At 36.5% G+C, this 26,998-nt stretch overlaps 3 protein-coding genes across 6 annotated transcripts; all 3 read right to left on the bottom strand.

Moving 5' to 3' along the window:
• Positions 1 to 2,078: 2,078 nt before the first annotated feature.
• LOC147519623 (beta-glucosidase 31-like) lies at positions 2,079 to 6,812 on the bottom strand. The gene is made up of 13 exons (XM_086591191.1): positions 6,594 to 6,812; positions 6,440 to 6,503; positions 6,255 to 6,313; positions 5,836 to 5,911; positions 5,643 to 5,714; positions 5,204 to 5,291; positions 4,766 to 5,030; positions 4,502 to 4,617; positions 4,145 to 4,365; positions 3,156 to 3,178; positions 2,957 to 3,071; positions 2,737 to 2,842; positions 2,079 to 2,455 (listed from the first exon to the last, which is right to left on the bottom strand). Exons 1-13 carry the CDS (start codon positions 6,756 to 6,758, stop codon positions 2,242 to 2,244), a joined length of 1,584 nt encoding a protein of 527 aa, XP_086447317.1. The 5' UTR covers positions 6,759 to 6,812; the 3' UTR covers positions 2,079 to 2,241.
• A 2,622-nt stretch (positions 6,813 to 9,434) lies between these two features.
• On the bottom strand, positions 9,435 to 13,383 carry LOC147519624 (beta-glucosidase 31-like). Of its 2 annotated transcripts, none has more exons than XM_086591192.1 (12): positions 13,015 to 13,383; positions 12,850 to 12,913; positions 12,668 to 12,726; positions 12,159 to 12,234; positions 11,981 to 12,052; positions 11,750 to 11,837; positions 11,404 to 11,659; positions 11,160 to 11,275; positions 10,803 to 11,023; positions 10,456 to 10,602; positions 10,235 to 10,340; positions 9,435 to 9,770 (listed from the first exon to the last, which is right to left on the bottom strand). In XM_086591192.1, the coding sequence occupies exons 1-12, from the start codon at positions 13,186 to 13,188 to the stop codon at positions 9,557 to 9,559; spliced, it is 1,593 nt and encodes a 530-aa protein (XP_086447318.1). In that variant the 5' UTR covers positions 13,189 to 13,383; the 3' UTR covers positions 9,435 to 9,556. The 2 variants fall into 2 exon arrangements, with proteins under 2 accessions (XP_086447318.1, XP_086447319.1); XM_086591193.1 differs by having other exon boundaries at positions 10,456 to 10,596; positions 13,015 to 13,313.
• A 5,859-nt stretch (positions 13,384 to 19,242) lies between these two features.
• LOC147519625 (beta-glucosidase 31-like) lies at positions 19,243 to 23,091 on the bottom strand. 3 transcript variants are annotated; one of them, XM_086591189.1, is made up of 14 exons: positions 22,885 to 23,091; positions 22,716 to 22,801; positions 22,570 to 22,633; positions 22,374 to 22,432; positions 22,108 to 22,183; positions 21,940 to 22,011; positions 21,700 to 21,787; positions 21,351 to 21,606; positions 21,069 to 21,184; positions 20,704 to 20,924; positions 20,263 to 20,309; positions 20,064 to 20,175; positions 19,859 to 19,964; positions 19,243 to 19,599 (listed from the first exon to the last, which is right to left on the bottom strand). In XM_086591189.1, the coding sequence occupies exons 5-14, from the start codon at positions 22,166 to 22,168 to the stop codon at positions 19,386 to 19,388; spliced, it is 1,293 nt and encodes a 430-aa protein (XP_086447315.1). In that variant the 5' UTR covers positions 22,169 to 22,183; positions 22,374 to 22,432; positions 22,570 to 22,633; positions 22,716 to 22,801; positions 22,885 to 23,091; the 3' UTR covers positions 19,243 to 19,385. The 3 variants fall into 3 exon arrangements, with proteins under 3 accessions (XP_086447315.1, XP_086447316.1, XP_086447314.1); XM_086591190.1 differs by having other exon boundaries at positions 22,570 to 22,647; positions 22,885 to 23,021; XM_086591188.1 differs by having other exon boundaries at positions 22,716 to 23,011.
• Between the last annotated feature and the right edge of the window lie 3,907 nt (positions 23,092 to 26,998).

A 26,998-nucleotide genomic window follows, 5' to 3' on the forward strand; every position in this document is an offset into this window, starting at 1 on the left:
GGGTGAACACCCATCCGAACAAGTAGGGTCAATAGTTCAAAGATTTAGGCCGTAACATTCGCAACAAAAACCCAACAAGTGCTCTCGAACCAAGCTAGATAGTCTCCTATCACTAGGCTCACTAACCAACCTGGACTTTTTTCTTATTATTCCTACCGGATATCAAAACCATAAGGATTGTTTCCAGCCATGAGTTCCCATATGACATAAGCGCTTTTTGGGTGGGTGGGCCATCATTTGCCGTCTTTGAGTGCCCGCCGTTAGGTCGATCGTCGAGACTTCGACTTTTTCGGATCGGCTTTCGCGCCCGCCCGGCCCCCACTCTTAGTGGCTCTCGTCCGATTAAATGCGTGGTATGTTGTTCGCGATTCATACAAATGGAACGCATCGCTGCACTATAACCTTCCTTTATTGGGCCATTCCATCAAATCTTTGAGAAAAAGGGGCTCAATCTCAAGATTTTATGGTCAATGGCGATAGGTTTTGCTTTTAACGGACCGCTTCCCCGTTGCAAACACCGGCGAGAACGGTAAGGGGCACAAACAATGTCGTGGCGGGGATGCTATTCGCCAAGCTGGGGCAAACAAAGCCGTCCAGCCCTACCGGATTAGGAATGAAAAAAAAAAAAAAAAAAACTTGCTAAATGAACATGTTAAAAGGTCTAATTTGTTTACTTAATAAAAAATGGTTATTCTAAAAGAGAATCCGATTATATAATTCAAATTTATTATTTACTTCTTTATTTTGCGGATTCTGAAATTTCTAAAAATTTTCCGATTTTCTGAACTTTCCGAATTTGGAAAAATAATTGGATCGGATTTGGAAAGGATATTGTCATCCGAAAAAAATTGAATTTTTTTGAAAGTCTTTTATCTGATCCGATCCGATCCGAAGTCACCCCTAGCTCAGAGTGTCTTTTGGGAACACAAATACACGTCTTCCTTTTGTTTACGTTGCCTTTGGTATAATAGTATATAAACATAAAAAAATGGCCAAATAACTTGGGTGCACAAAACAAAATTCTCGGCATGCACTTCCTTAAGGGAACCATTCAAGAGCTAGCCTAGGACCCCCACAATCTCAGGGGCGGTCCTCAAGTTGCATGGAAGAATGTTGGTTCCCAATGGTAGGGTTGGTCATCGAGTCGAGCTGTTCGTGAGTAATGGAAGAATGTTGGTTCCCAATAGTAGGGCTGGTCATCGAGTTGAGCTGTTCGTGAGTAACTCGAGTTCAGCTCGTTGAAGGCTCGACTCAAACTTGCTCATTCAATAATATGAGTCGAGTTTGAGCACATTTTAAAACTCGAGACGCTCGCGAGCTACTCGCAGTTCGCACTTTACATAATTATGTTAACGCTTATTTGGGATAACTATTTATGCTAGTGTGTTGGATTATAATTACTCAACACATATTCATATATTGATTGTATTTATAATGTGCACACCTTGAAATAGTTGTTTGATAGTGGTTATTGTGGTATTAGTGAAATATAGTTGCATTTTAGTATTTTATTTAGATGAGTTTAGCAAGTTATTTTGGTTTTGAGGTAAAATTTAGAGTCGAGTAGGACTGGTCGAGCTACTCGTGTCGAGTACTAGGGTGCTCAAGCTCGACTTGTGTATCTCTCGCGTTGAGCGCAAGTTGAGGTTTATTTCGTACTCAAGCTCGACATCGAGCATTCGAGTAGCTCAATGAGTCTAGATTCTTATTCTTCTATATTACAAATTTGAATTCGATCATAGACTCTAGAGTTTGATTTGACTTGTATTATGTATAGGCTCGACTTCAACCACAAACTAGAGATAATTGAGCACAAATAGACTCTAAATTTTACCTCAAGACCAAAATAACTTGCTAAACTCATCTAAATAAAATACTAAAATGCAACACATTTCACTAATACCAAAAAAATCAGCTTGCACTAGGAGTCTGGGAACCCTTTTTGTTTTTTTCGTTTTTTCCAAGCCCAGTAAGGGTAAAAATACAGTGTTTATGTACTGCTTATGAAAAGTTACCAATTGTCAATTCATATCGCGGTGAAATGCTGAAATTTAACAGGTAATTCACCAAACATAAAATTAGGGAATGATTTCACAAGCTGTATAAAACGACGAGGTTTGAATCAAAATTTAGCACACAAATGAAGTACATTACTAGTTGTTACAGAAACAATAACATTATTAAAAGGTGGAATTCCACTTGGACCTATTAAACTGTCCAACAGAGCTATGTACTTCCCTTTTACTCACTGTACAAATAACTCGATGTTTCTATCTTCCTTCCTGTTTTTGCTAGGAAAGTGCTATACCAGTGAACTGATTGCCTTGGGTACCTCCTCATATGCTTGTCACTAAAGTCGACTCCATATAGACCGAAATGAGTAGTGTAACCGCCAATTGCCTCAAAACAATCCAGAAAAGACCACACAAAGTATCCCCTGGTGTTTGAACCATTCCTGCAAAGGCATTAAGAAAAAGTAAGGCTTTAATTGGACACCAAGAAGTATGTAACAGATTGATGGAATGATGGTTCTTGTTGGAGAACCTTCCTTCAAGTAGGATTTCAATTCTTAAAAAAAAACACATACATTCAGTTTTTTCTATACAATAAGATGTGTGTCACATGGATCGTACCAACACAGGCAGACGCCCATCACTTAGCCTGCCCTCATATCATCTTAAATACGGAGAATCCAACTGAAAGACCAACTGGTGATGAGTAGAGGACAAAACGTACCTTACAGATGAATATAAACTTTTGAGAGCTCTCTGCAAATACTTGATTCTTCCAGTGTCATTGCGACTTGCAGGATTGGCTGAGTCATCAGCAGTCATTGGAAATCCTGTTATCATATAGGTGGGTGCAATCAATGAGAATGAAATTGCAATTCACCTATATATAGACTTTACCAGGCCCAAAAATTGTTGGATTGTGAGGTGGGGGTGAGTAGTGGTACCATTCTCATAAATTACAGCTGCAGGATTTTTGTATTTCAATTTAACATACTCCAACAATCGTTGTAGTCCCCACGCTGTTATAATCCCTCCATCACCTTTCAGCCTAGCAAAATCCTGGTCAAGAGTCCACATTTTGGTTAAGAAGAATTTGCTCTAGCTTTTCAAAACTCAGGGTAATAAGTTCATGCAATATCTTACTTTTAGTAGCGCTCCACTTGGAACTGCAACAAAAGAAGCAACCCAGTGTCAATAGAAGTTTGTTTCGAAATAAGAGTGACAGAACAAATTATATATGGTTCCGACGAAATAATTTACTCAATGTGCACTTGATCTATTGGACATGCAGATAATGATAATGTCATAATGAGGGAATAACTAGTTCATTTGACATGCAAGACAGAGCAGCGCATTTTCAGTTCAATTAGATTTTATGCACCACATGCCATATAGTGGTGGCCTTAGGGTTTGATTCCACCAAACAAATCAAAATAAATATATGAATATGCTACAAAAACCATCTTGAAGAAATATATGTATCTCTAGCATCACAACTTTAAAAGGATCCAAATATCCAATGCTTACTCTTCCATGTTACCATGCAATATGCATGTACATTTGACCTAGTTCTAGCTACGCTCCCCTTGTTGCTTTACACTAAAACTTGTTTTGGAAATTAACTGAAACAAATATGAGAAGGTATTATAGTTTCTAATTTCAAAATGATGAACACCCGAGAACCTTGAATATTGGAAACATAATAATGCAATAAAAATAAAAAAAAATCTGATAGAACATGATAGCAATGTCCAAGAAGCAGGAAAATAAACAAATTTGTACAAACAAATGAAGCCCTTGAAAATTCAAGACCGAGGAAGGTTTTAAAGGAATTTCAGCATCCAGGTTCCATACAACTTGCAACAAGAAAACTTTTATCTGTTATAAGAGAAGTTCTAAAGAGCCGTTTTGCTTTTCAACAGTATCTCTGAAATCTATAGCTCTTAATCTACTGATAGAATTCACTTATTACAGCAGTCAATCTTTCGGCAACCAATGGCAATGAAAAGGCTAAAATGCGAAGATCCTGACATCAAAAGTTGGTAAAACTGTAAAAGTGAAACTCCTATTAATAATTCTAGTCCCCTGTCCCATACACGTAAAACTTATTTAATCGGAGTAGATCTACTTACATGATATTTTAGCAGAGATGTCTCGAAGGTAGTCGCTTCCATAATTATCTGAGGTTCTAGGAAAGTCCAGAATATAAACTCCAATATAATAATTCAAACCAATAAAATCAAAAGAGCCTTTTAACTGCTTCGAGTCAATCTCAGTAAAATTTGGTAAACGAGAACCAACAATTTTCCTCATAATAGCAGGGTATATTCCATATACAAGAGGGTCCAAATACCTGGTTCGAAAAAAAAACAAAAACAAAACAAAACAAAACAAAAACTCCAATTCACTTTGCGAACTGCCAACTGCTTAGGTTAATTTTCTTGCGGTTAGAAAAATAAACTACTTCAGGACTGGATTATCTGGCTTACCAGCCCAGGTGAAAATCACGTGCTCTTTGTGTCGCAGCAATGTCCTGTGGTGAACTTGTGGCAGGCTCAAGCCAAAATGCTACAAGTGTTATTCCTATCTGGCCTTCTTGTTTGTCCTAAAAATGGAGCATTTTCTAATCAAATCCCTCAAAATAAGACAATGTTACAAGCGTTAAAACTTCGAGACAGATTTCACAAAAGCACTATTGCTACTATTACGAGGTCTAAAAATTTACTCGAGGATAAAGAGCAAAGATGCAGAACCTGGTACTTGGTTCTATATAATTGCACCGCTGATGCATGGGACAATAGGATATTGTGAGTAGCAAGGTATGGTTCTGTTGTTGAGTCTCCCTTTGAACAATTAAAGCCATATAAGCCAAATGGATGAGTGCAGCGGCCTGGTGGCAGCCCGCCAATATCATATCCAAAAACTGTTTGCATGTTGGGTTCATTAAAAGTAATCCAAGATTTTACTCTGTCACCGTACTCTTTGAAACACACATCAGCATATGCAGTGAAATCCTCGCTGCAACAACAACAGCAAAAATAATAACAATAATAATATCAACAACAAATAGTACTAATGATAATAATAAAAATAGTATATTATAGTAACAATAATAACTTAATTAGAAGAAATTTAGACAACCCCTCGGACTAGCAACCTTCCATTATTTAGGTACATGAAAGAATAGTTACATGAACTTTGAACTGAGGAATCCTTCATATTCATCTTGCAGAGCCTGGGGAAGATCAAAATGGCTGAGAGTAACATGAGCCTCAATTCCTGTTAGGATCAAGGACGAAAAGTGAACTTGAATATAGTATGAGTGGACAAGGTTGTCATTGTTACTTTTGAAATGGTTACAGGTTTGCACAGGACAGCGAGTAAAGACTAAATTTTCGTGTCCTGCAGGAAATTACGGATGAGTAGCAAAATACCTCTGGAGGTCAACAAAAACCGTATAAAAGGAGTTTAATCCCTCCAAGCAATTTTATAGAATAATAGTACTAATAGCATTATCCGCTTCACATGATATGACCTGTTAAGCTTCTCCTGAGGCGACTTTTGGGTTATCTCTAAATTCTTCCATGGAATTCTAAGACATGAAAAATAAAGGGATTTGCAAAAAGATACCGTAGCTGAGAAGCTCGTCAATGAGATTACTGTAGTAATTTAGGCCTTTGAGGTTGACAGCTCCACGACCATCTGTAAGTAAAGATATCTTAAGGCAGAGAAGTTTCACATATATTCAAAAATACAAATAATCTCCAAAAGTGAAATTTACAGAAAATCAGAAATCAAAGGAGTAAAGGATGAAGTGTAGTACCAGGAATGAGCCTAGACCAAGAAATGGAGAACCTATAGGCATCTAAACCCATTTTGTGCATCAGCTTCACATCATCCTAGTACCACATAAACTTTATAGTTTAGAGATTCAATACTCCCCCACCCTTAATTGCAAAATTTTAACTTAAAAATCCCCAATCAACTTCTCACCCCAAATAGGTGAAGGTGGGAATTGATATCAAAAACATTATCGCAAGGCTTGAGTAGCAGGCCACCTACACCTTCCCGAATGAGTATTTCCATTGAACACAATACTCAAATTCAATCAAGCTTTTCAGGAGATTAAGGTGTTGGACTACTGTATAGACTATGTTCTTCCATGCATGGGAAACCTAATAAAATTCTAAACGTCTGCATGTAAGTGCGTGTGTGTGTTAGCATTGAACAGAGAGTAATTACCTTGTACTTGTGATATTGATCGGCTGCGACGTCACCTGTACCCTTGTCAGGGGTTTTTCCTGAAGAGTACGCGAAAGGTGAAATTCAACTTTTAACTACAAAGACTTTGTTTGACTTTTAACTATATATTGAAAAATGTAAAGAGAAAAAAAATTAAAATACAGTAATTACAAGTAGGAACTGACCATCATGAGTGTAAGTGTCCCAAATACTGGGTTTTCTTCCATCCTCTGCAGCTGCTCCTTCTACCTAAAAAACTCATAACCAATCATTTCCAATACTAGAATCAAGAAAAGTTTACATAAACAAAGAAGATGAAACAAATGTGCACTACATTACTTGATATGCTGAGGTACTAGCACCAAACACAAAGCCAGGTGGGAAATCAAGTCGACCGAGGACAGAAGAGGTGGGACTGGTAATACTGCTTCCTGCAGATATATGTAAGAATATGATGCTGATAAAGATGAAAGAGCAGTTTGATATACTTAATACCATCTCCATATAATTTATTATTATCCAATGCAGTGCCAAAGAATGCACATTCCAGTGAAATGTTTGTGATATTTATAACTATAAAAACATTCTAAAGAAGAAGTGGCCATTTAGCCCCACCCCTACAAAAGATGATACGAGTAAAAAAAAGAGATAGCTGACAGCATAGTGCATACTCTACCATCTAATTGCGTGGATGACATGGTCTTCTAGCCTTACGTGTTGAAGTCGGGCTTTGTACAGTTGTTAAACATAAAAGGAAAAAATGAAAGGCTACCGACTTACCAAAAAATGCAGTATCCTGAAAAGGGAATATGATTTGAACTGTCTACGGTACTTTGTTGGTTTGTCCTTCTTGTAGTTGTAGTGACCGACTGACCGTATGTTTTTGCTGTACATAAACATCAAAGTCGGATATTGTTTTCGTGGAAAATTTTTAACAAGACATTCCATCTATGTCGTCATCGATTATTCAACCTAACAAATATCAGTCCGTCATACACTCGTAATAGAAATATTATTATTATTTTATTTTTTTAAATAGAAAATTTATTGATAATGAATTATACTATCCTGCAAAGTTTTAAAAGAGACCCGTAACTCGCACATATCATCACCCAAAGTTATTACCAACTTTTATTATTTGGCAGTTGGTACTACTTGAAAACATTTTTTTTGGTAGTTTAGAACTTTCTTAGATATAATTCTTTTCAATCCGATTTTTTCTTCAAACTGTTTGATAATATGCTCGGACGTGATCGAATGAGCGAAGCAAGTGTCCTTGCATCAGCGTGGGAAAATATCACTTGTTTTGTCTCCCTAAAATGTCCTATCTGTCTTTAAAAAAACAAAAATTCTGATTTTCTCAACTCTCTACTTCTCTCCAATATTTGTAATCTCTCTCTCCAATCTAATTTCTTTAAAGAAAACGAGAGCTTCAACAGTAAATTCATCACGCTATTAATTTTTTTCCAATTTTGCCTTACAGCTAATGTTATTTTTTGTTTTATTTTTTTTATTTTGTCTTTTTGCAAAGATAAAATAGTAATCTCACGTCCATAAATTAATGAAAAATAAAATAAAATAAAAGATTGTTAACTTGGCGGAGACACGTACAAAGATGCTAGTATTTCATAAATCTTTTTTCAAGGGAATTCGTTTGTTTCATTAATCTTGCTCGGCTGGTTTAATTCCATTTGGAAATTTAAGTGTCCCGTAAAAATTACTTGGTTAGACACGAGTCACCGTCACAATAGCTTAAGAAAAACGGAAGTCCAACCCCGGTGGTCTATAAAACAGGTCCAAAGCCCGGTCCATTAACAGTTTAACACAACACTGGAAGGAATGGTTTACATCAAGATTGTGACGGACACGAGCAACCTCCTTGCGATAAGAGCACGATGGACACGAGCAACTTCCTTGCTTACAAGCTGGAGATTGACACACACCTATTATGAAACCAATTTTGAAGCCGATGCCGTTGTAAGGAAGGCTTCCACAATGGCAAGTGGACAGGCTATATAGAGTGACAGTAGACCACCATTTGGCTTGAATGTCCTTTGAGACTCTACTTTAGATTCTGTTTAGTCTATTTTAGATTCGGTTGAGTCACATGCAAATCGTAACAAATTCTTTCATTTTAATCAAATCCTTACCTGAGTGCAAAAAAAAATACATCAAGATTGCGATTGCCTCGATCAAAATAAATTGCATTTCTATCCATGTTCTTAATTTCGCACTTCCACTATATAAGTCTCTAATCCATGTTCTTAATTGTAATCTAATCCTGCCTTCGCAATTAGCAAAGCCAAAGTGCTGTCTCTCTTTCGGAAGAATGCGATTCCTTCTTTTTGACTTAACAATCCACCATCACATTATTAATTATAAAAATCGGGAAAAAGAAGAACAGAATCATCACTAGATTCCAATCTCGATCCCCACCCACGACTATCCCACGACTATATTGTAAGCCTCTTCATGATCAGCCATTTCCGCAATGATACTCAACTATTTTCTAAAGCGTGAAGGCTTGGTGGGTGTTTGGTTCTCATTTTTTCAAAAAAGTATTTTTTCTTAAAAAACACTTTTATGAAAAAGATTTATTCTAAAAAAGTTTTTCAATGCCTATTTTATCAAAAGATTTCACACTATGTTTTACCGATATATTTTGGCATATCAGCAAGATAAATCACTAAAAGTCTAAAACATTGGGCTTCAAATAAAAATAGTTTTTAACTTAAAAAACAAGTTTTACCTAATTATTAGTTTTGGGACCAAAAATATTTTTTGGATGAAAAACTATTTTTTTTAAAGGTTTTTCACTAATAAACACTTTTTAGCAATAAATAAATAGGATCCAAACACCCCCTTGGGCTAAAAGTTAACAGGTCACTTCCTATATCAAAAAGACCAAAATGTTTCGTCAAAGAAATTGATTAACCGAATCAAATCAGGGTATTTCTGCCGACAAATCTTCCCATGTCTCGGTGGCCCAAGGACAAGGACACACCCTTGATAAAACCATTTTATTTCCTGATACCTGTTCAAGTCGGTACTTGTGTGCGCGCACTAGAGAATGTGGTTAGTTAGTGCCTACCGAGTGTATTAGCAGGTTCGTATATACATTGTTGGTGTCCCTCTCTACAAGTTTGTACAGCTTTCAGAGTATTTGGTTCCCAACAAGAATAATATGAAAATCAGTATGTAATTCATTAAAACAAGTGTTGCGTGGAAAACAGCATTTTTGAACGCCTGACTTAACTTCGACGACACACACAGAAAATTGTCTGCTGACTTCCAGTTTTTGCTCACTGAACAAAAAATGACTTGGACGTTTCTGTTCTGCTTCCAGTTTTTGCTAGAAAAGTGGTATACCAGTGAACTGACTGCCTTGTGTACCTTCGTCGGTCCTTGTTACTGAAGTCAACTCCATAGAGACCGAAATGAGAAGTGTAACCGCCCAATGCCTCAAAAACATCGAGAAATGACCACACAAAGTAGCCCCTGGCATTTGATCCATTCCTGCAAAAATATTCAGCAAATTAAGGTTTTGAGGTAATGTATTGCAACTCTATACGTGTTTTAAGTACTTAGAGAACTATTTCGATAACTGAACAACATATATACACACATTTAAGTCGTCGTACACGTTACTATGTTGGTAGTATTTTTGCATCTTTTAACTATGGAAGACATATATTTGCACTTTGTAACGATTCTGAAATACTTTCGAGGAAAATTCCTATAAGCATCTATGCAAATCGCCTTCTGTGAGGCGTTTTTCTCTGTTTGTTTGTGTGCACTTGTTCATGTGTCAAAAGTCTACAAGCGTTCAGTGTTATAGACATTGTTTGAATGATCAAAGTCATAAAGAGCACATGATTCTATATTATCCGCACAATGCTTCACCACAACGCGACCTTCAAAAAACACTTTAACATCCATAAACCAGAAATAGATCCTTTGTAAGGAGTTCAGTAGCGAACCTTACTGATAGAAGCAAATTTTCAATGTATATCTTTAAGTACTCAATTCTTTCAGTGTCATTGCGTGAAGCAGTATTAGACGAGTCATCCACATTCATTGGATATCCTGCTTTGTTGTAAGGTGAAACACATGGGAACTAAGATTAAGACTGAAGTAATGATTGATGAAGCTCAAAATTTCCAGGTTTAAAAATTGTGAAGGGAAAAGTGTACTAATGTACCATTCTCATGGATAAAAGTGGCAGGATTGTTGTAGTTTACTTTGACGTAGTCCAGCAATCTTCGTAGTCCCCATCCTACAATCATTCCATCAGGTTTCATGTCAGGAGCCCAACCTTCTGTTAGCCTTAGTTGAAGCCCATCTGTAACTGCATCATAAGCATGAATGCCAGCATTGATAAAGTGGACATGATTTAACACAGAAGTTCGTGACAATCACCAAATCAAGTTCCTATATGACTATGATGAGACAATGTACTTCAATGCACTTGATTTTTTTTGGCTCCAAAAGCATCAGCATTGATATTCTTTTTCTTTTTAATAAATGGTAACTGATAGATTCACTTACATGCTGATTTAGCAGACATGTCTCTAAAGTAATCCCTGCCATACTTATCCAAGGATTTAGGAACGTCCTGAACGTAAAATCCACAATAATGATTTAAACCGATGAAATCAAAGGATCCCTTTATCTGCTCCTGTTCATTTTCTTTAAAATATGGCAACCGAGATCCAATAATCTTCCTCATAACAGCAGGGTATCTCCCATATACAAGCGGTTCCAGAAACCTGGTAAAATGATTAAGAAGATATAAGGTTATCATTGCTTACAAACTGTAAGGAGATTGGTTTAATATTGAGGGAGAGATGAAAATAATAATAAGGACTAATCTCAACTGCTTATGTTCATGCATATCTCCCTTACCAACCAACGAGAAAATCAAGTGTTCTTTTTGCGGCAGCGATGTCCTGTGGTGAATTAGTCATAGGCTCAAACCAAAATCCTAGAAGTGTTATTCCTATCTGGCCTCTTTGCTTTTCCTACAAATGAAGCACAATTTGTTAATGCCAACTTTCTTACTGCAATAGCAGATTCACCAAAATCACTATTCTTGGTAATTCTCATGGTCTAAGGATGTACAAGAGGATGAAGGGGAGAGAAGTAAAACCTGGTACGTTGTTCTGTATAAATGCACTGCTGCTGCATGCGACAGTAAGATAATGTGAGCACCAATGTACGGTTCTGTCGTTGAGTCTCCTTTTGTACAATTAACACCAAATGGGTAAGAGCAGCGGCCTGGTGGCATCATGCCGACACTATTTCCACCGATTGTCCATATGTTCGGTTCATTGAAAGTCATCCAAGTGTTTACTCTGTCTCCAAATTCTTTGAAACATACATCAGCATATGCAGTGAAATCCTCACTGCAATAGAGCCAACAATAAAGGAGAAGACATTTAGACTACCCCTTGAACCGACAATCGTCATTACTGTGCAAGTGATGGAATAATTACATGAACTTTGGGCTCAAGTAACCTTCATATTCATCTTGCAGGGCCTGTGGAATATCGAAATGGTTGAGAGTAACATGAGGTTCAATTCCTGTAGGATCAATCGGGAAAGAAGAGAAGTTTTCATACACAAATGGCATGAATGAAAGCCTATCATTGTTATTTCACTAATACTTTCATAGTTGTGGACTCTTTATCTGATACAAAGGGAAACAATGATATTCAGGCAGGTACCGTAGCTGACAAGTTGATCGATGAGATTGTTGTAATAATTCAGGCCTTTGGGGTTGACAGCTCCATGCCCATCTACAAGAAAGGATATGGCAAACAAGCAAAGTTCAAAATACATTCAATTAACAAAGAAATGAAGTAGTACGTACTGACTTGAGGAATTGGAATATAGTAGGCATACCAGGAATGAGCCTAGACCAAGAAATAGAGAACCTATAGGCATCTAGGCCCATCTTGTGCATCAGCTTCACATCATCCTATTAGGGATAAGTTTTAGAAATTTGGAATTGTAATTCGTAAGTCGCCATATTCAGATTTTGCCAAAAAAGACTAATCTCATATATATTCGTATTGGACTATCTTATACGATACTCTTCTTAACTGCATGGAAAAAAATATTTTCTTCGTTTTCCTATGAGATAAACGAAGAGCACTAACCAAACTATCATAGGAGGGGATAATTTTCTTTTTGAAAATAATAGTTAGCATCTGACTTCATATGCATGTTTTCAATGATAAAATGTATGTATGTCAGTAGGTATATATGCATCTGTGTCTACGTATGAAAACAAAATACGTTTACATCATTACATGTATCAACATAGGAGAACCTTGCTCAACACAGTTATTATATTTCAATATGAAGGAAAATATAAGTATGCTTTCTAGGTATTGGGCTGGCATTAAAACCTTGTACTTGTGATATTGATCCGACGCAATATCACCTGTACCCTTGTCAGGGGTTCTTCCTGCAGAGTAGCAAAAGAGAATGAATTACAAAATGGCAAAACAACGTAACAAACACTCTATCATATCCCCTCATAAATTTCAAGTTAGAAAAAATTAAAACAGAACAAGAAGCCGGATTTTACCGCCTTGGGTGAAAGTATCCCAGATGCTGGGTTTTCTTCCATCCTCTGCAGTTGCCCCTTCCACCTAAACAAAATTCAAAAAGAATCACTTTTACGTACGATCGAACAAAAACATATGACAATAGGAAGAAGGGTGAGGGAGAGAAGGCGGGGGATATAGATTACTTGATAAGCCGATGTACCAGCACCAAACACAAAACCAGGTGGGAAATCATGTCGGCTGAGTACAGAAGTGGTGGTGGTGGCAATAATACTTCCAATATCGAAAGCCCATGCAGATATATGTAGGAAGAAAAAGAAGAAGAGAGAGCAGCTTGATGTTTTAAATACCCCCACCATCTCTTCTGCCTTCTTCACGCAACCAGAGCTTGAAGCTCTTACTGTGCTCTATGGAGCCTTGGTACTCTCTAGTCTGTACTCATTGATTATTTATATATACACTAACGTAAGATTCTGATTATATAAAATGAACGATTACAGGGAAGTACAACTGATTCCTAAAGTATTTGATAACATAATCTATTTACTGATTCCTAAAACACTTGATAACATAATATATTTTGTACTATACGTTGAAACTTTCTTGATTAAAAGCATAACCTTACAAACTATAGTCCAAAGAAGAAACAAAGGATTTAACGAAAACAAAAATAAGGGGCAATTTGTTTTTTTGGATTAAGTTATAAGAGGGTCTTATAAGAGCATGTGTTATAAAAGGGTCTTATAAAATGGTTTGTTTTTCATTTTAAAGTTAAAGTGGTTTGTTTTTTCATTTTAAGTTCTTCTTATAAAAAAATAAAAAACAAATACATGACATCTTATAGATGATTATTTGACAAATATAACCCTACTTTACATCAAATTTAACTTGAATAGATTAATTTGAAAAAACCTATAGTTTGATTTTTGGTTTCAAATTAATTTTGATAATTAGAATATCGATTTCAAGAAACTACCTTAATTGGCGTTGGTGGTGATAGTGGTCTTAATAGTGCGGTGGTGGTAGTAGTGGAGGTGATGATATTAGTTTTAATAGCACGGTGGTGGTGGTAGTAAAAGTGGTGAATGTCTTAATAACACGGTGGTGGTGGTTATGATAGTTTTAATAGTACGGTGGTGGTGGTGGTGGTAGTGGATGGAAGTGATGATATTGGTCTTAATATTATGGTGGTAGTGATGGTGGTGGTGGTGGTGGTGGTAGTGAAAGTGGTGGTGGTTTTAATATCATAGTGGTGGTGATGGTGATAGTCTTAATAGTACGATGGTAGTGGTGGTGGTGGTAGTGGCGGCAGTGGTGGTGGTGGTGGTTTTAATAGTTTGATAGTGATGGTGGTGGTGGTGGTGGTGATGGTGCAAAGCAATGGAGAGTTATTTGGAAAATAAAATAAAAAAAGGAAAGAAAGAGATATAAATGAAATTTAGGAGTATATGGACGGGGTGTTTGAGTCATTTTTCAATTTATAAGACTTATAGATTGAAATAGATCCAATTTTGATACTTATAAAATTAGAGTTTATAAGAAACAAAAACAAACAAACCAAAAAAATATCGACATCTTATAAGAGATTATAAGACCTCGTAGTCTTATAAGAGACAAAAACAAATGACCCTAATTATATATTTGACCATATTGGAGAATCAGGCCGGCCTTCTGCTTAAGTGGTTCACTGATCACTGCAGAAAGCAACGTTAAAAAGGAGTCAAATCTCTTTCTTGTCTCCATTGCCTATTTGCCTTTCACATTAATTTTGAGTGCTTTGATGATGATGTAGGGTTGAAAATGATAACCTAATTTAAGCATTCTGTTATTATTGGGTCATGTCCTCTTCGTTAGAAATTTGCTTTCCACATTAGTCCAAAACTCCAAATTAGCAAAGAACGGCCATAATCAAATAAGGCCACGACTCATGGAAATGTTATACATATATAGTCGTAAATAAACTTGTAAATTGTAATCATAGGCCTACAAAGTTTTGGTTCGACATGTTTTTCTGTGGGAAAAATCTCCTCGGTCACTATACGAACATCCATGGAGAATTGTGGACTAGTCATTTTCTTGTATATGGAGACTAGTACATTTGGTAATCCAACATAGGCTAATTTTATGGGGAAATAATTTATACAAAGACTTGTAATATCCACAGCGAAATACTTGAATCTAAAATTTTGAAGTATATATATGTCAGCATTCATGAGTTTATTTACAAGTCAAATTACAATGTGATATGATTAATACATTAAAGAAACTTTCTAACGCCATTGTTGTCTGTACCGTTTGGTTGTATCCTGCTTAGTTCATGACGATTGTAATTTGTAAAACAATTACTTATCTCATGCCGCAACTATAACTCATTTTAAATAAGTCTGGTTAGCGCAATGTCGGTATGAATTTATTCCATAACCTTTCCAATCTTGCCAAATATTTGGAACCACAGGACTGTGGGATAACTAAAATTTACAAGAAATGAGGCTCACCTCCCTCATTCAGAACCAGTTACACTAAACCACCCTCAAATCGCTCCGACCCACTAAACCCCCCTCTTTTCAAACCGTTTATATATAACTTCTCTGTTTTTGTAAAAATAATTAAACCCGGTCTAATTTTAATCTCTTCACCAAAATTGTTTCTTTTTCTACCCTTTCATATATGGGAGAATATGAAAATAGAGATTTAAGATTGAAGAACACCGAAGATTACGAGAAAAAAATAAAAATAAAGAGCACCGATTGAATAACATCGAAACAGTGATGTTCTTGTTTCACTATTGAAGAAACAAGTTTCCACTTTCAATCTCTCTCTCAATTATCTTCGATTTTTATCAGTAATCAATTTCAATAGGTTTGGTTCGATCTCTCTCTCAATCACCTTCAATTTTTTTCTAGACAGGAGTTTGGTTTGTTTGAAAGATTTGATTTTGAATCTATTAACTAATTTTCTTCAACTGTTTTAGATCTTCTTCAATTTCATCTTATTATTGGGTCTCAATCTTCTTCAAATTAATTTAATAGACTTGATGATGTCATCTCAACTTTGTGGGTTTGAACAAATAGTTCCATTTTTTCTCTTCTTTTATCTTTTTTCCTTTCTTCTTTCAATTTTTCAGTGTGCAAATGTATTCTCACTATAAATTCTATTATGTAGATATATTTTTACATATGAGTTTTCCTATGTAAATTTATTTTTGCATACTCGTTAAATTTATTTTTGCATACAAATTTTTCTATGTAAATTTATTTTTGCATAGTATGCAAATTTAATTTTTCAAACTAATTTTTCTATGCAAATCTATTTTTGCATAGTAGTTTTATATGAAAAGATTTTTTTGCATAAGAATTTTACGTTGCGGCTTCTTAATTCATGAAAAGAACTATGAACTCTGCTAATGTCAAAATGCATGGCATCCTTCACGATAATCTTCTATAAGTGGTCGGTGAGAAGATGGAATTACTGAGACTTTGGACGATGTTGATGTTATAAAGGCCAGCAATCTTAATAACTCTTAATACCTCTTCAGACGACTTTGCAACTTGGGATAAAAGGCTTTCAAGTGGTTGAGATGCTTGGCATGAAAGTGGGTTTTTTACGTGTCGGATGAAATTAGCCTGATATCTGACATAATATATGTAAATGTATTTTTACATAGTTATTATATATGTAAATCTATATTTACATAGTAATTTGACCTATGAAAATTTAAATTTACATAGTAATTTTTTGGTAATAAAAATTGCCCGACACCTGACAGAATATATGTAAATGTAAAGTATAAAAGTTGTTCTCTATGAAGATGCAAGATATAGACACAATCACTGAAGTTTAACTTGTATCAGTGGCATCTAGAGTGAAGCAGAGTAACACAAGTTCACTATTATATTTAGGAATTGTGGCGCAAATAACCCAGGAACACAAATTGTAGAAGTTTATACAATTGGGCATAAACGGCAAGGTTATCTGGCTTCCTAATTCTTTCACCAGATTTAGCACAACAACCTTTAACCTTTCTGCAAAGGTCACCGGGATTTGATTAATTAAATGCGTCAGCTATGTTGAGCTCCAATTTTAAATTACTCATTGCAAAAAAACACACTCAAGGAAACTAAAACTTCATATTAACCACTTGTATAGATACAACTTGGTTCTACTTGTAGATCAATAATAAACAAGCAAATGTACCATGCATCATATATGTCTACGCAAACAAAGTTCCTAATCTAATCATAACTAAACCAAGCTCAGAGATGATGATTATTTCCCAAGGCATGGAATTCACTTAGGATTAGGTGGGCGGCAGTTAGCAGCGGAGACCATGGAACCCCATTTAAGCAGCTTTGTGGTAGATAATCTCAATGAAGCACAAACAATCCTTCTTTGCTCCTGTTGATGTCTCAATCGAAGATCTAAATGTCTTTCTCATATTGAAGATCTAAATGTCTTGTATAGCTTATTCTCGTTTACATTATGTTATAATGACAGAAAACCAATTAATAACAAAGATCATCTATGCAAAATTTAAAATACAGAATTATATTACTATACAAATTTAAGAATGCAGAGTATAAATACTATGCAAATCTAAGAATGCAAAGTAAAAGTACTATGCAAAGTTGAGAATGCAGAGTAAAATTACCACCACACATAATACAAACATGAAAAAACAAATAAAAAATACTGTGTAAATTTAAGAATGCAAAGTACAAATACTATGCAAATCTAAGAATGCAGAGTAAAAGTACTATGCAAAGTTAAGAATGTAGAGTAAAATTACCACCACACATTACACAAACATGAAAAAGCAAATAAAAAATACTATGCAAATTTAAGAATGCAGAGTAAAAACAACTACGAAAATATAAAAATGCATAGTAAAACTATTACATACACAAACATAAAAATCTAAAGTTGAAATTGCAAAACTATGAAAACTTTAACTGATTTTAACAAGATTTGGTTTGTTCGTAGTTTTTAGAGCAACCATTTTCTCAATTTTATCTCCATCTCTTCTAGAACTTGAAGGTTTGATTTTAAGAATGTAGACTAAAACTACTACGCAAATATAAGAATGCAGAGTAACCACAGACTACATCTTCAGAGATTTTGTGAATTTAGTCTGCAAACATAAGAATGTAGACTAACCACAGACTACACATTCAACTTCAGTAATTAAATTACATGGAAGATGCTTACCCATGCAAATTATGACAAATATAGACACTTTGGTGAAGAACATCTAATTAGCTTCATCATTTCCTTGGGGAGGTGGAAGAACACGTACCAATCAATAATCTACCATAAACAGTAAGAAAAATAAGTAAATTGCAAGTTTTTTCATTTCAAAAGATTTGAGTAATCTTTTGTCGGGAAATAAAGAGAGAGTAAAGAGAGTTTATGGTGGTGTCGGAAAATAGAGAGAGAGAGATAAAGAGAGGTGAGGGTTTATAGTGTGAGGAAAAAATTTCAAATGTGAAAAAGATGAAAGAGAGGCTAGGGTTGTTTACGGTGGTGTTGAGATAGTTTTTAGGGGTATTTTTGTCAATTTATTTTGTTTTAGAAAAGAGGGGTGTTTTGTTAGTTTGTTCGCATACAAGGAGATTTTATATAACGATTTTTTGGCGAGGGAGATTAAACCCAAAATCTACTAAAATTTAATAGATGTAAAAACAGTAGTTCTAACATGCTAAAATCATTTTAATCAAGTTATAATAATATATATTCTCAAATATCATGTGATAAAGAGGATTTATCGTGTTCTCCACTCTTGCTTGCATGTACTTGTAACGAATGTAGACTAATCAAACTATTAACTAATGATATGAAAATAGTAAATAATAGCTACGAAATAGTAGAATTAAATGAGAGAAAGATATTAAAGAAAGTTAATCCACCGCGCAATTTGATTGATCATTAGGTTGATTATCGAATTGCCTTTTGATCCCTAGTGAACACCAAGTCCACTCGAATCAAAGTTTCACTAGCTTGAGAGTTTAGCTCCACCACAAATCTCTTTGATGGTGGCTCTAAACTCTAGTGATCTTTATCTCTAAACAATCATAAGAATCAAACTTAAAATGCTAATACAAATCAACAACCATACTAATTACCAATTATCTTCTTATGGCTTCATAAACCTCCTCTAATGGATGTGCCATGTGAGGATTACGGAAGAAAGCCATATCTCAAAGCATAAAAAACAGAGTTAATTAGATGTGCTCTGATCTTAGAGAAGCTGAATAAGGGAAAGTCAGTGTCGACAAAGTTCAGTATATAGCCAACCAAACAATTCTAGTCATCAGAGATGGAAAGGAGATGCATACAGCAGATAAGGTAATTCTGTTGGGGACTAGATTAGTGTATGATGTGCTATAACTAGTACACAGTTGTTCAGTTGGTCGGAATGCAGATGAAGAGACATTTAGTATAAACATCAATGTTTATGTTACAAGAAATATGTTGCAGCGAACAGTAAGTGGACTTCAGCTTAGAAGTTGAAGACACATCACACATAGAACACTGTTCAACTGAGCTACTTACTTCAATTTTACTCGCTATACAAATAACTAGATTTTTTCGTTTTGCTTCCAGTTTTCTCTAGGAAAGTGGAATACCACTGAGCTGAGTGCCTTGGGTACCTCTGCCGATCCTTGTCATTGAAGTCAACTCCATAAAGCCCGAAATGAGAATTGTAACCACCCAACGCCTCAAAACAATCGACAAAGGACCACACAAAGTATCCCTTGACATTGGATCCATTCCTGCAAAAGGTAAGGCTTAAGGTCATGGATTGTGTCTTGGAGCAATTTTAGTTTTCTATTCTTGGGATTTTGGGAACATTAAACAATTCACTGAGCAGATTACAGACATTACAAATGCACATCACAAAGCTATGCTAATATTTTTTTTAATTGCATCTATATTATTTGGGTCCCTATTATTTTTAACTCAGCTATCTTTGCAGTCAGACAACAAGCGATGCTTTCCCCACACTCTAAAGGGGCCAGTAGCGAAGGATACCTTATGGATGGAAGCAAATTTCCAATGTACGTCTGCAAAAACTCAATTCTCGCAGTATCATTACGATTTGCCGGATCAGATGAGCCGTCACCAATCATTGGATATCCTGCTTTCTCATATGGTGCAACACATGAGAACTAAAAATATAGACTAGTATTATGACTGCTGAAGCTTAAAATTCCAGGAACGAAGATTAGTACAGTACCATTCTCATGGATTACAGCTGCAGGATTTTTGTACTTCACTTTAACATAGTCCAGCAATCTTTGTAGTCCCCATCCTACAATCAGTCCATCAGCTTTTAGCCTAGTGAAATCCTGGTCATGGTTCCAACTTTTTGGTTAGAACGAATATGTTCTAGTCTCAAATCCAACACATGAGAAGTTCGTTCATGAGCATCTTACTCTTACTAGAAGACCATTTCTAAGTGCAGTATAAGCACCACCAGCAACTGTCAAGTGTCAATTTGAGATACACGAGTTACACAAAAATCAGTGGTCCTCACCAGCTCTCCTACATGACTAGAGAAACAATGCAGTTAACATGCACTTGGTTTTCAATAACTGGGCATTATTAAGTGTTAAATTCCCAATTATCCTTACTATAGGCACTGCCATAAATCACAGTGTTCACTAGGTTAGTATTAGTCCACAAAAGTATAATGATGAAGTTGTTTGTTTTGTAGCATAGTTTCCAAAGAGCCTTTGAGTTATCCAACTCGATCCGCATTTTAAGGTCTGAGGTGGCTGAACAAAATTCACATATATAAAGGTATCTGCGAAAGGAAGAGACTCACCATGTGCGGTGTATGCAATTCAAAAAATTAACCTATAAGCATTACTTACATGATGGTTTAACAGAGATGTCTCTAAAGTAATCGCTGCCATACTTATCTGAGGGTCTAGGAAAGTCCTGAAGATAGAAACCACAATAATGATTTAAACCGATGATATCAAACGAGCCCTTTAACAGCTTTGAGTCGTTCTCTGTAAAATTTGGTAAGCGAGATCCAACAATTTCCCTCATAATAGCAGGGTATCTCCCATATACAAGAGGATCCAAAAACCTGGCCCAATGATAAAAAAGAAAGCATGTTATGTAACTGTTTGCAAATAATCACCAGGTGCTTAGGCTAATACTGAGGCAAGGAAAACAGATAGAAAACTGAGGATTATTCTCGAGCTGGGGCATATCTTAGTATCTTACTAACCAGCCAAGGTGAAAATCAAGTGCTCTTTTTGTTGCAGTGACGTCCTGGGGTGAATTAGTCTGAGGCTCAAACCAAAATCCTTCAAGTGTTATTCCAATCTGGCCTCTTTGTTTTTCCTACAAGAGAAGCATATACTTTCTTAATTAACTGCCTGAGAACCAGACACCGATGTGTTAATGCCAAATTCAAACTGCATATCTGCAGAAGCACAGACTTCGCCAAGTGCACTAGAGCTACTAGCTAGCCCAAAAAGTTTAAGGTGGAGGAGCAAAGATGCAGAACCTGGTACTTCGTTCTGTACAAATGCACAGCTGCTGCATGAGACAATAAGATATTGTGGGCACCAAGGTATGGTTCTGTTGTCGAGTCTCCCTTGGAACAATTAATACCAAACGGGTAAGAGCAGCGGCCTGGCGCCATCAGTCCAACATCATTTCCAGCGAGTGTCAGTATGTTTGGTTCATTGAAAGTTATCCAGGTTTTTACTCTGTCTCCATATTCTTTGAAACAGACATCAGCATATGCAGTGAAATCCTCACTGCAAAGAGAGAAAAAAAGTTCATGAAAAAGAAATTTAGACTACCAATTAAATGAGCGATTCTTGTCGCTGGGCAAGTGATGGACTAATTACATAAACTTTGGACTCAAGAATCCTTCATATTCATCTTGCAGGACCTGGGGAGTATCGAAATGGCTAAGAGTAACATGAGCCTCGATTCCTATGAAGAGGACATAAAAATTTTAGGTTATTATAGTATAGCTCAATGTTTATTAATGCTATTCTACCAATTCATAGTTGTGGACTTTTTATCTAGAAATTATTGATGTGAATCTCTTGCTAAAAGGTAAACAAAAATAACCAGTCGGGTACCATAGCCGACAAGTTCATCGATAAGATTATTGTAGTACTCCAGTCCTTTGGGGTTGACAGCTCCATGCCCATCTGCGGGGAAAGATAAACGAAACAAGCAAGTTTCAAGATACACGACATTCAGTTAAGATAGAATCCAATGAGTTAGTGTGGAATGCAGTAGCATACCAGGAATGAGCCTAGACCAGGATATAGAGAACCTATAGGCATCTAGACCCATCTTGTGCATCAGCTTCACATCATCCTACCATTGCAGATAAATATAAATTTTCGGTTTTCCTTTTATCATTAGAAGACGAATCGATTTTACTTGGAAAGGAAATCAAAAGCCTAAACGAAGTAGAAATGATCAAGCACATCGCTTTTGATAATTTTACTTTAAGGAAATTAAATGTATGTCTGAATCATTCTAAGCAATTAGTTGGATTTAGAACCTTGTACTTGTGATATTGATCCGATGCAATATCACCTGTACTCTTGCCAGGTGTTCGTCCTGCAGAGTAACAAAACAGAGTGAATAACAAACTGCAATAACAACCACTCACAACCCCTTTTATAATTCAGGTTTTGAGTAGTAAGCAGAAATTAAAAAAAAAAACAAATAAATAAATGAAAAAGAATGGTAGTTACCATCACTGACGAAAGTATCCCAAATGCTAGGTTTTCTTCCGTCCTCTGCAGTTGCTCCTTCCACCTATAGTTTTAACTCTAGGAATTATATAGCTAAAGAAAATATAGGTTCAAAGACAGAAAAAGTGCAGACAATGAGATATTACTTGATAAGCAGAGGTACCAGCACCGAACACAAAGTCAGGCGGAAAGTCAAGTCTGCTAAGGACATTAGTGCTATCATCTACTGCACCTGCAGACGCATATAGGAAGAAGCATAAGAATAAGAAGAGAAAGAATCCTCTTATTCCAAGTGCCCCCATTATCAAATTTCACCTTCCTCTCATTGTGATTTGTGACCGTTTTTTAAAGCAACACAGCATTCACACCACTCACCCAAGAACCCCACACACCCAGGTAGATGATAAAAAAAATGTAACCAAAATTTTATGATATTAATTATAGATTGAATGCAGTGCCCTGTAACTAGTTCGGCTAAGTGATCACAACACAACCAAGCCACACACTGCAAAGTGCAAACTCATTATATATTTAGTCATTTAGATTGAAATATAGGCCACAGGTTACACGAGGTCTTCATTGATTCAAATAATGAAATGTCAAGGGGCCCGAAACCTGTATGCTTTCTTTTATCCTTTCCTCAAGTTAGGATCTTGTGGTGAAGGGTTGGTCCAAATCAAAGCAACAATGGAAAACGATCGCTTAAAATATATATCATTTTTTAAATGGCAGGGGTTGGACTGGACTGCAGTCTGCAGTGGTTGATATGGACAAGTCAAATCTAAGCATGTAGTAATCAGTACATTTGGACAGATTAGATAAGGTTTAACCATTTTGGTCGTGCATTAATGGATTTGTTCCCTCTAAACCCCTAATTGAATTATAATTCTTTCATTCAATTAGGAAAAATATTCAGATTAATCGAAAAAATTACGTTGCTCAGCTCTACATTGACAGATTACATATCTGCCCAATTCGAATTAGTTGGTTAGTCAAAGTCGATCAAATTATAATAGTACTCAAGTTGGTCAATTTTAATTAGTCTAACAGTATGTACCTGCTTTACTCAAATGCTTGTTTCGGTTAGGGCAGGGAATCGGGTCGGGTAGACCCAAATCCGACCCGACCCGATTACCGTCGATTTTCATATCCGTTTATGTATTCGGGTCGGATTCGGATTCTGATATAATTTTTGGGCTTTTTTTGAATTTTTAGTGTTATCTGATTGGGTTAGTCGGGTTCGGATCGGATTCGAATATTAAATTTCGAATATAATTGGGTTCGGGTTCGGATTCGGATACTGTTAAATTATTTGGATTTGGATTCGAATATAGCCATATCCGATCCAAACCCGACCGGATCCCTGCCCTAGTTTCGGTCGACTGTACATTGGGTGCAGTTTCTATAGAGATTGTCATTTGTCATTTGTGAAGCACATCCCAATTCATTTTGATTTTTGGTTTCACATACTTATTTATGTTGGATTTTTGCAAACCACTGGTATTTTTTCCTATTTGTATAAACAAAGACAAACTGGAAACTTTTTTTTTTTTTTTTTGAAAAAGTTATGGGGTTAAGGCAGACCGGCCACCACCGGTTTTTATTGCAAAGGGGTAAACCTTACAAACCTCCCTAAGAGTTAGATCCTTAAAAGGAGGCACACAAAGACGCAAAATTGACAGGCTATAAGCCTAACATACCTAAGATCACTATACATACTACAATCGTACCCTAAGAAAGTAGAGTTAGGAATCCTACTTCCTAGTTATGATATCCTTAACAATCTTAGGATGATCTTTCCTAAGATGAGTCTGCCCTTTCTCATAGTTACAAAAGAAACCTTCGCAAGCACAACACACATAAGTGAGTCCCAATGTGTCATCCCAAAACTCTTTTGTGTAGTCCTCAAGATATCCCATATTTTTGTTTTTGGTAGGAGTGTAAAAAAAAACCCTTGACCCATCATCCGGTAGGGTATGTACCCGGTCTTCACCTGCAATCCAAACCCGCACCGACCCGAAAACATACCCACCCCGGCCCGCCACCGTTTTTACGTGGTCGGGCTATAGGTATATGTTCTATGCTCAAATCCGACCCGTCAAGCCGCCCGACCTGCACCGTGTCAAAAGTCGTTGACCCAACCCCGTTGACCCGCACAATTTCAAGACTCTATCTCTAATATTTTTGTATTTTGTTTATATTTTCTTTTGACTTTTATAGGAATTTGAGAGATATGAATACAAACTTATGAGTTCAACATCAATTTCACATATTCAAGTTTGAACATTGGGCAAATATTAAAAGTTCAAATTCAACTTTCGAATTTTGGAGAAGACGAATCATTTATCCTTGTATTAATTTCAAATTCTTTTAGTTTATATTTTATTGTTTTGTATCATAGATCCTCGCTCTCATCTTTATTTTATCATGCTATGGAAAATAATCAATTTACAAATGGTAAATCACGAGAAAAAATTTTCAAATTTACAGATATGGTTTTGGGTTCAAGTTAAAGTTTTTTTTTATTATTTTTTTTTTTATTGATTGATTCCATTTTTTTTCTCTATGTTGTGAATTGGAAATATATTACTTGCAGAATTAGAAAGTTTTTTTTGGGTGAAATTGGGTTAAAATGATAATTTCCACCCGACCCGAATGACCCGCCCAAAACCCGCTCCGTAAGCTAACTCAACAGGCCGGGTGATGGTACTAAGACATGACACTTCAACCCGCCCCGCCCCGCCCCAACCCATCGGGGACCACTAGATTTGTATCCCCTAGACCCGCTCTGACCCGCGGTTGACCCCGCCCGTATTACACCCCTAGTTTTTGGTTAACAACTTAACCTTCTTCATCATTACAAGTGTAGACTTTATTTCTCCTGAAGAACGCTCTTGGATCTTTTTGCTTCTTTTTGACTTCATAGTAGTCCATTGATTCTCAGAAGGCGCTGAATACTTTGATGTGCTCTTAGGCAATGCAAGCGTTGTAGCCCCTATATACGTATCCCCAAACAACTCAGATTCACTCTCTGAGAGATCGTCATCTACATCCTCATTTCCAACAACTAACCCTTTATACATGTTTATTTCTCTACTATTTGGGAGTTGGTTAAGAAGAGTAACTCTATGCTCGTGACTTTGTATTGGTAGATCCAATACAGTAGGTATACTATGTTCTCTCGCTACCAAATCTCCTGCTCCAACAGTAGTTGTTGGGCTTGTCCTCAGTTCCTTGCCTCTAACAGAGCTCGCAACTATAGCAGCAGCTGCATCAGGAGGACTAGCAACTATAGCAACAGGAGGAATGGCAGAGCTCGCAACTATAGCACCATCTGCATCAGGAGGACTAGCAACTATAGTAGCGGCGACCTCGGGAGAGAGTTCGAGTCAGAAGCAGCCTTCGGGGAATTGTCAGAGTTCATAACTGTAGCTGGTGATGTCCTTTCTTGAACTCTTCCATTTCTTAGCCTAGGAACCCAGACCTGAGGTGGGGCAGCAGGGCATTTGGTTGTTACATGCCCAAACCGACAACATATGGTACATGAGGGTGGCTTCCATGGGTACTCCACATCCAAATACACATATTTACCCCCGATCTTGAGTTTTACCGATTTGGGAAATTCAAAAGACAGGGGAATAGTTATGCAGACCTTCGCAAAGTCGAGTCTTTTTTTCTCCGAAGTTGCTCCGTCCATACAGAGTGGCTCACCAATCAAGTCGGGCAAGTATGAGAGACCATTCTTTGTCCAGAGTTCTTTTGGGACTTTGAATATTTTTGCCCATATTGGTACGGTGTTTATATTGTTTCTTTGCCCTTCTATCTCGGGTGACCAAGACCAAACTACAAATATCTTCCCTGCAATGAAGATAGGACCACCTTCCAGCACCATCTGCTTGTCGTCAATCATAGAAAATCTGATGAAAAACAAATCTCTATCCGTTGTTATTTCCATAGAACCTTTGATCTTCCAGGTTCTTTCCAGAGTATTCTTAACAAAAGGAAATCCCATTCTCTTATCTAAGAAATACCCTACCAATGTATCTTTCCATTCACTGATACCTTCATCAATTAGATCTTGCAGGACAACTGCAGCGCCATCTTCTATGATGGGTGAATAGCTATTTAGAGATGTGGTAGCTGTAGAAGTTGGGTTTAAGTTCTGGAACAGTGAACTCCAAAGGAAAGGTGGAGGGGGGTGGAAGCGGAGGTTGATGCCATATCAAAAAGATAGACAGAAAGCTATCAAAAATTTTCTTCTCAGTTGGTCGGAAGCTACCCAGAATAGGGAAAAAAATGAAATGAGTAGAAGATAGGATCGCGAAACCTAATCTAAAAATTCTATTTTAGACAATATAGGCGCACCAGATCGCTGGGTTAGTGTTTCGACCAGATATGATCAAAATATCAAGTGTTGATAAAAGAGACG

This window comes from Coptis chinensis, chromosome 2 (assembly GCF_015680905.1).
Source record: "Coptis chinensis isolate HL-2020 chromosome 2, ASM1568090v1, whole genome shotgun sequence".
Taxonomy (NCBI): domain Eukaryota; kingdom Viridiplantae; phylum Streptophyta; class Magnoliopsida; order Ranunculales; family Ranunculaceae; genus Coptis; species Coptis chinensis.

Excerpts from the sequence above, each read along its gene's own strand:
- LOC147519624 (XM_086591192.1), bottom strand. The coding sequence starts at position 13,188 with ATGGTGGGGGTATTTAAAACATCAAGCTGCTCTCTCTTCTTCTTTTTC. Across the intron at positions 11,660-11,749 it reads TACTTGAGCCCAAAGTTCAT|TGAGGATTTCACTGCATATG; the intron begins GTAATTATTCCA and ends GCTCTATTGCAG. Across the intron at positions 10,603-10,802 it reads CATGTCTGCTAAATCAGCAT|TTACAGATGGGCTTCAACTA; the intron begins GTAAGTGAATCT and ends CTTATGATGCAG.
- LOC147519625 (XM_086591188.1), bottom strand. The coding sequence starts at position 22,871 with ATGGGGGCACTTGGAATAAGAGGATTCTTTCTCTTCTTATTCTTATGC. Across the intron at positions 22,433-22,569 it reads GGATACTTTCGTCAGTGATG|GACGAACACCTGGCAAGAGT; the intron begins GTAACTACCATT and ends GTTACTCTGCAG. Across the intron at positions 20,925-21,068 it reads CTTGATTTTCACCTTGGCTG|GTTTTTGGATCCTCTTGTAT; the intron begins GTTAGTAAGATA and ends TCATTGGGCCAG.
- LOC147519623 (XM_086591191.1), bottom strand. The coding sequence starts at position 6,758 with ATGGAGATGGTATTAAGTATATCAAACTGCTCTTTCATCTTTATCAGC. Across the intron at positions 6,314-6,439 it reads GGACACTTACACTCATGATG|GAAAAACCCCTGACAAGGGT; the intron begins GTCAGTTCCTAC and ends CGTACTCTTCAG. Across the intron at positions 5,031-5,203 it reads TTCCTCAGTTCAAAGTTCAT|CGAGGATTTCACTGCATATG; the intron begins GTAACTATTCTT and ends TTGTTGTTGCAG.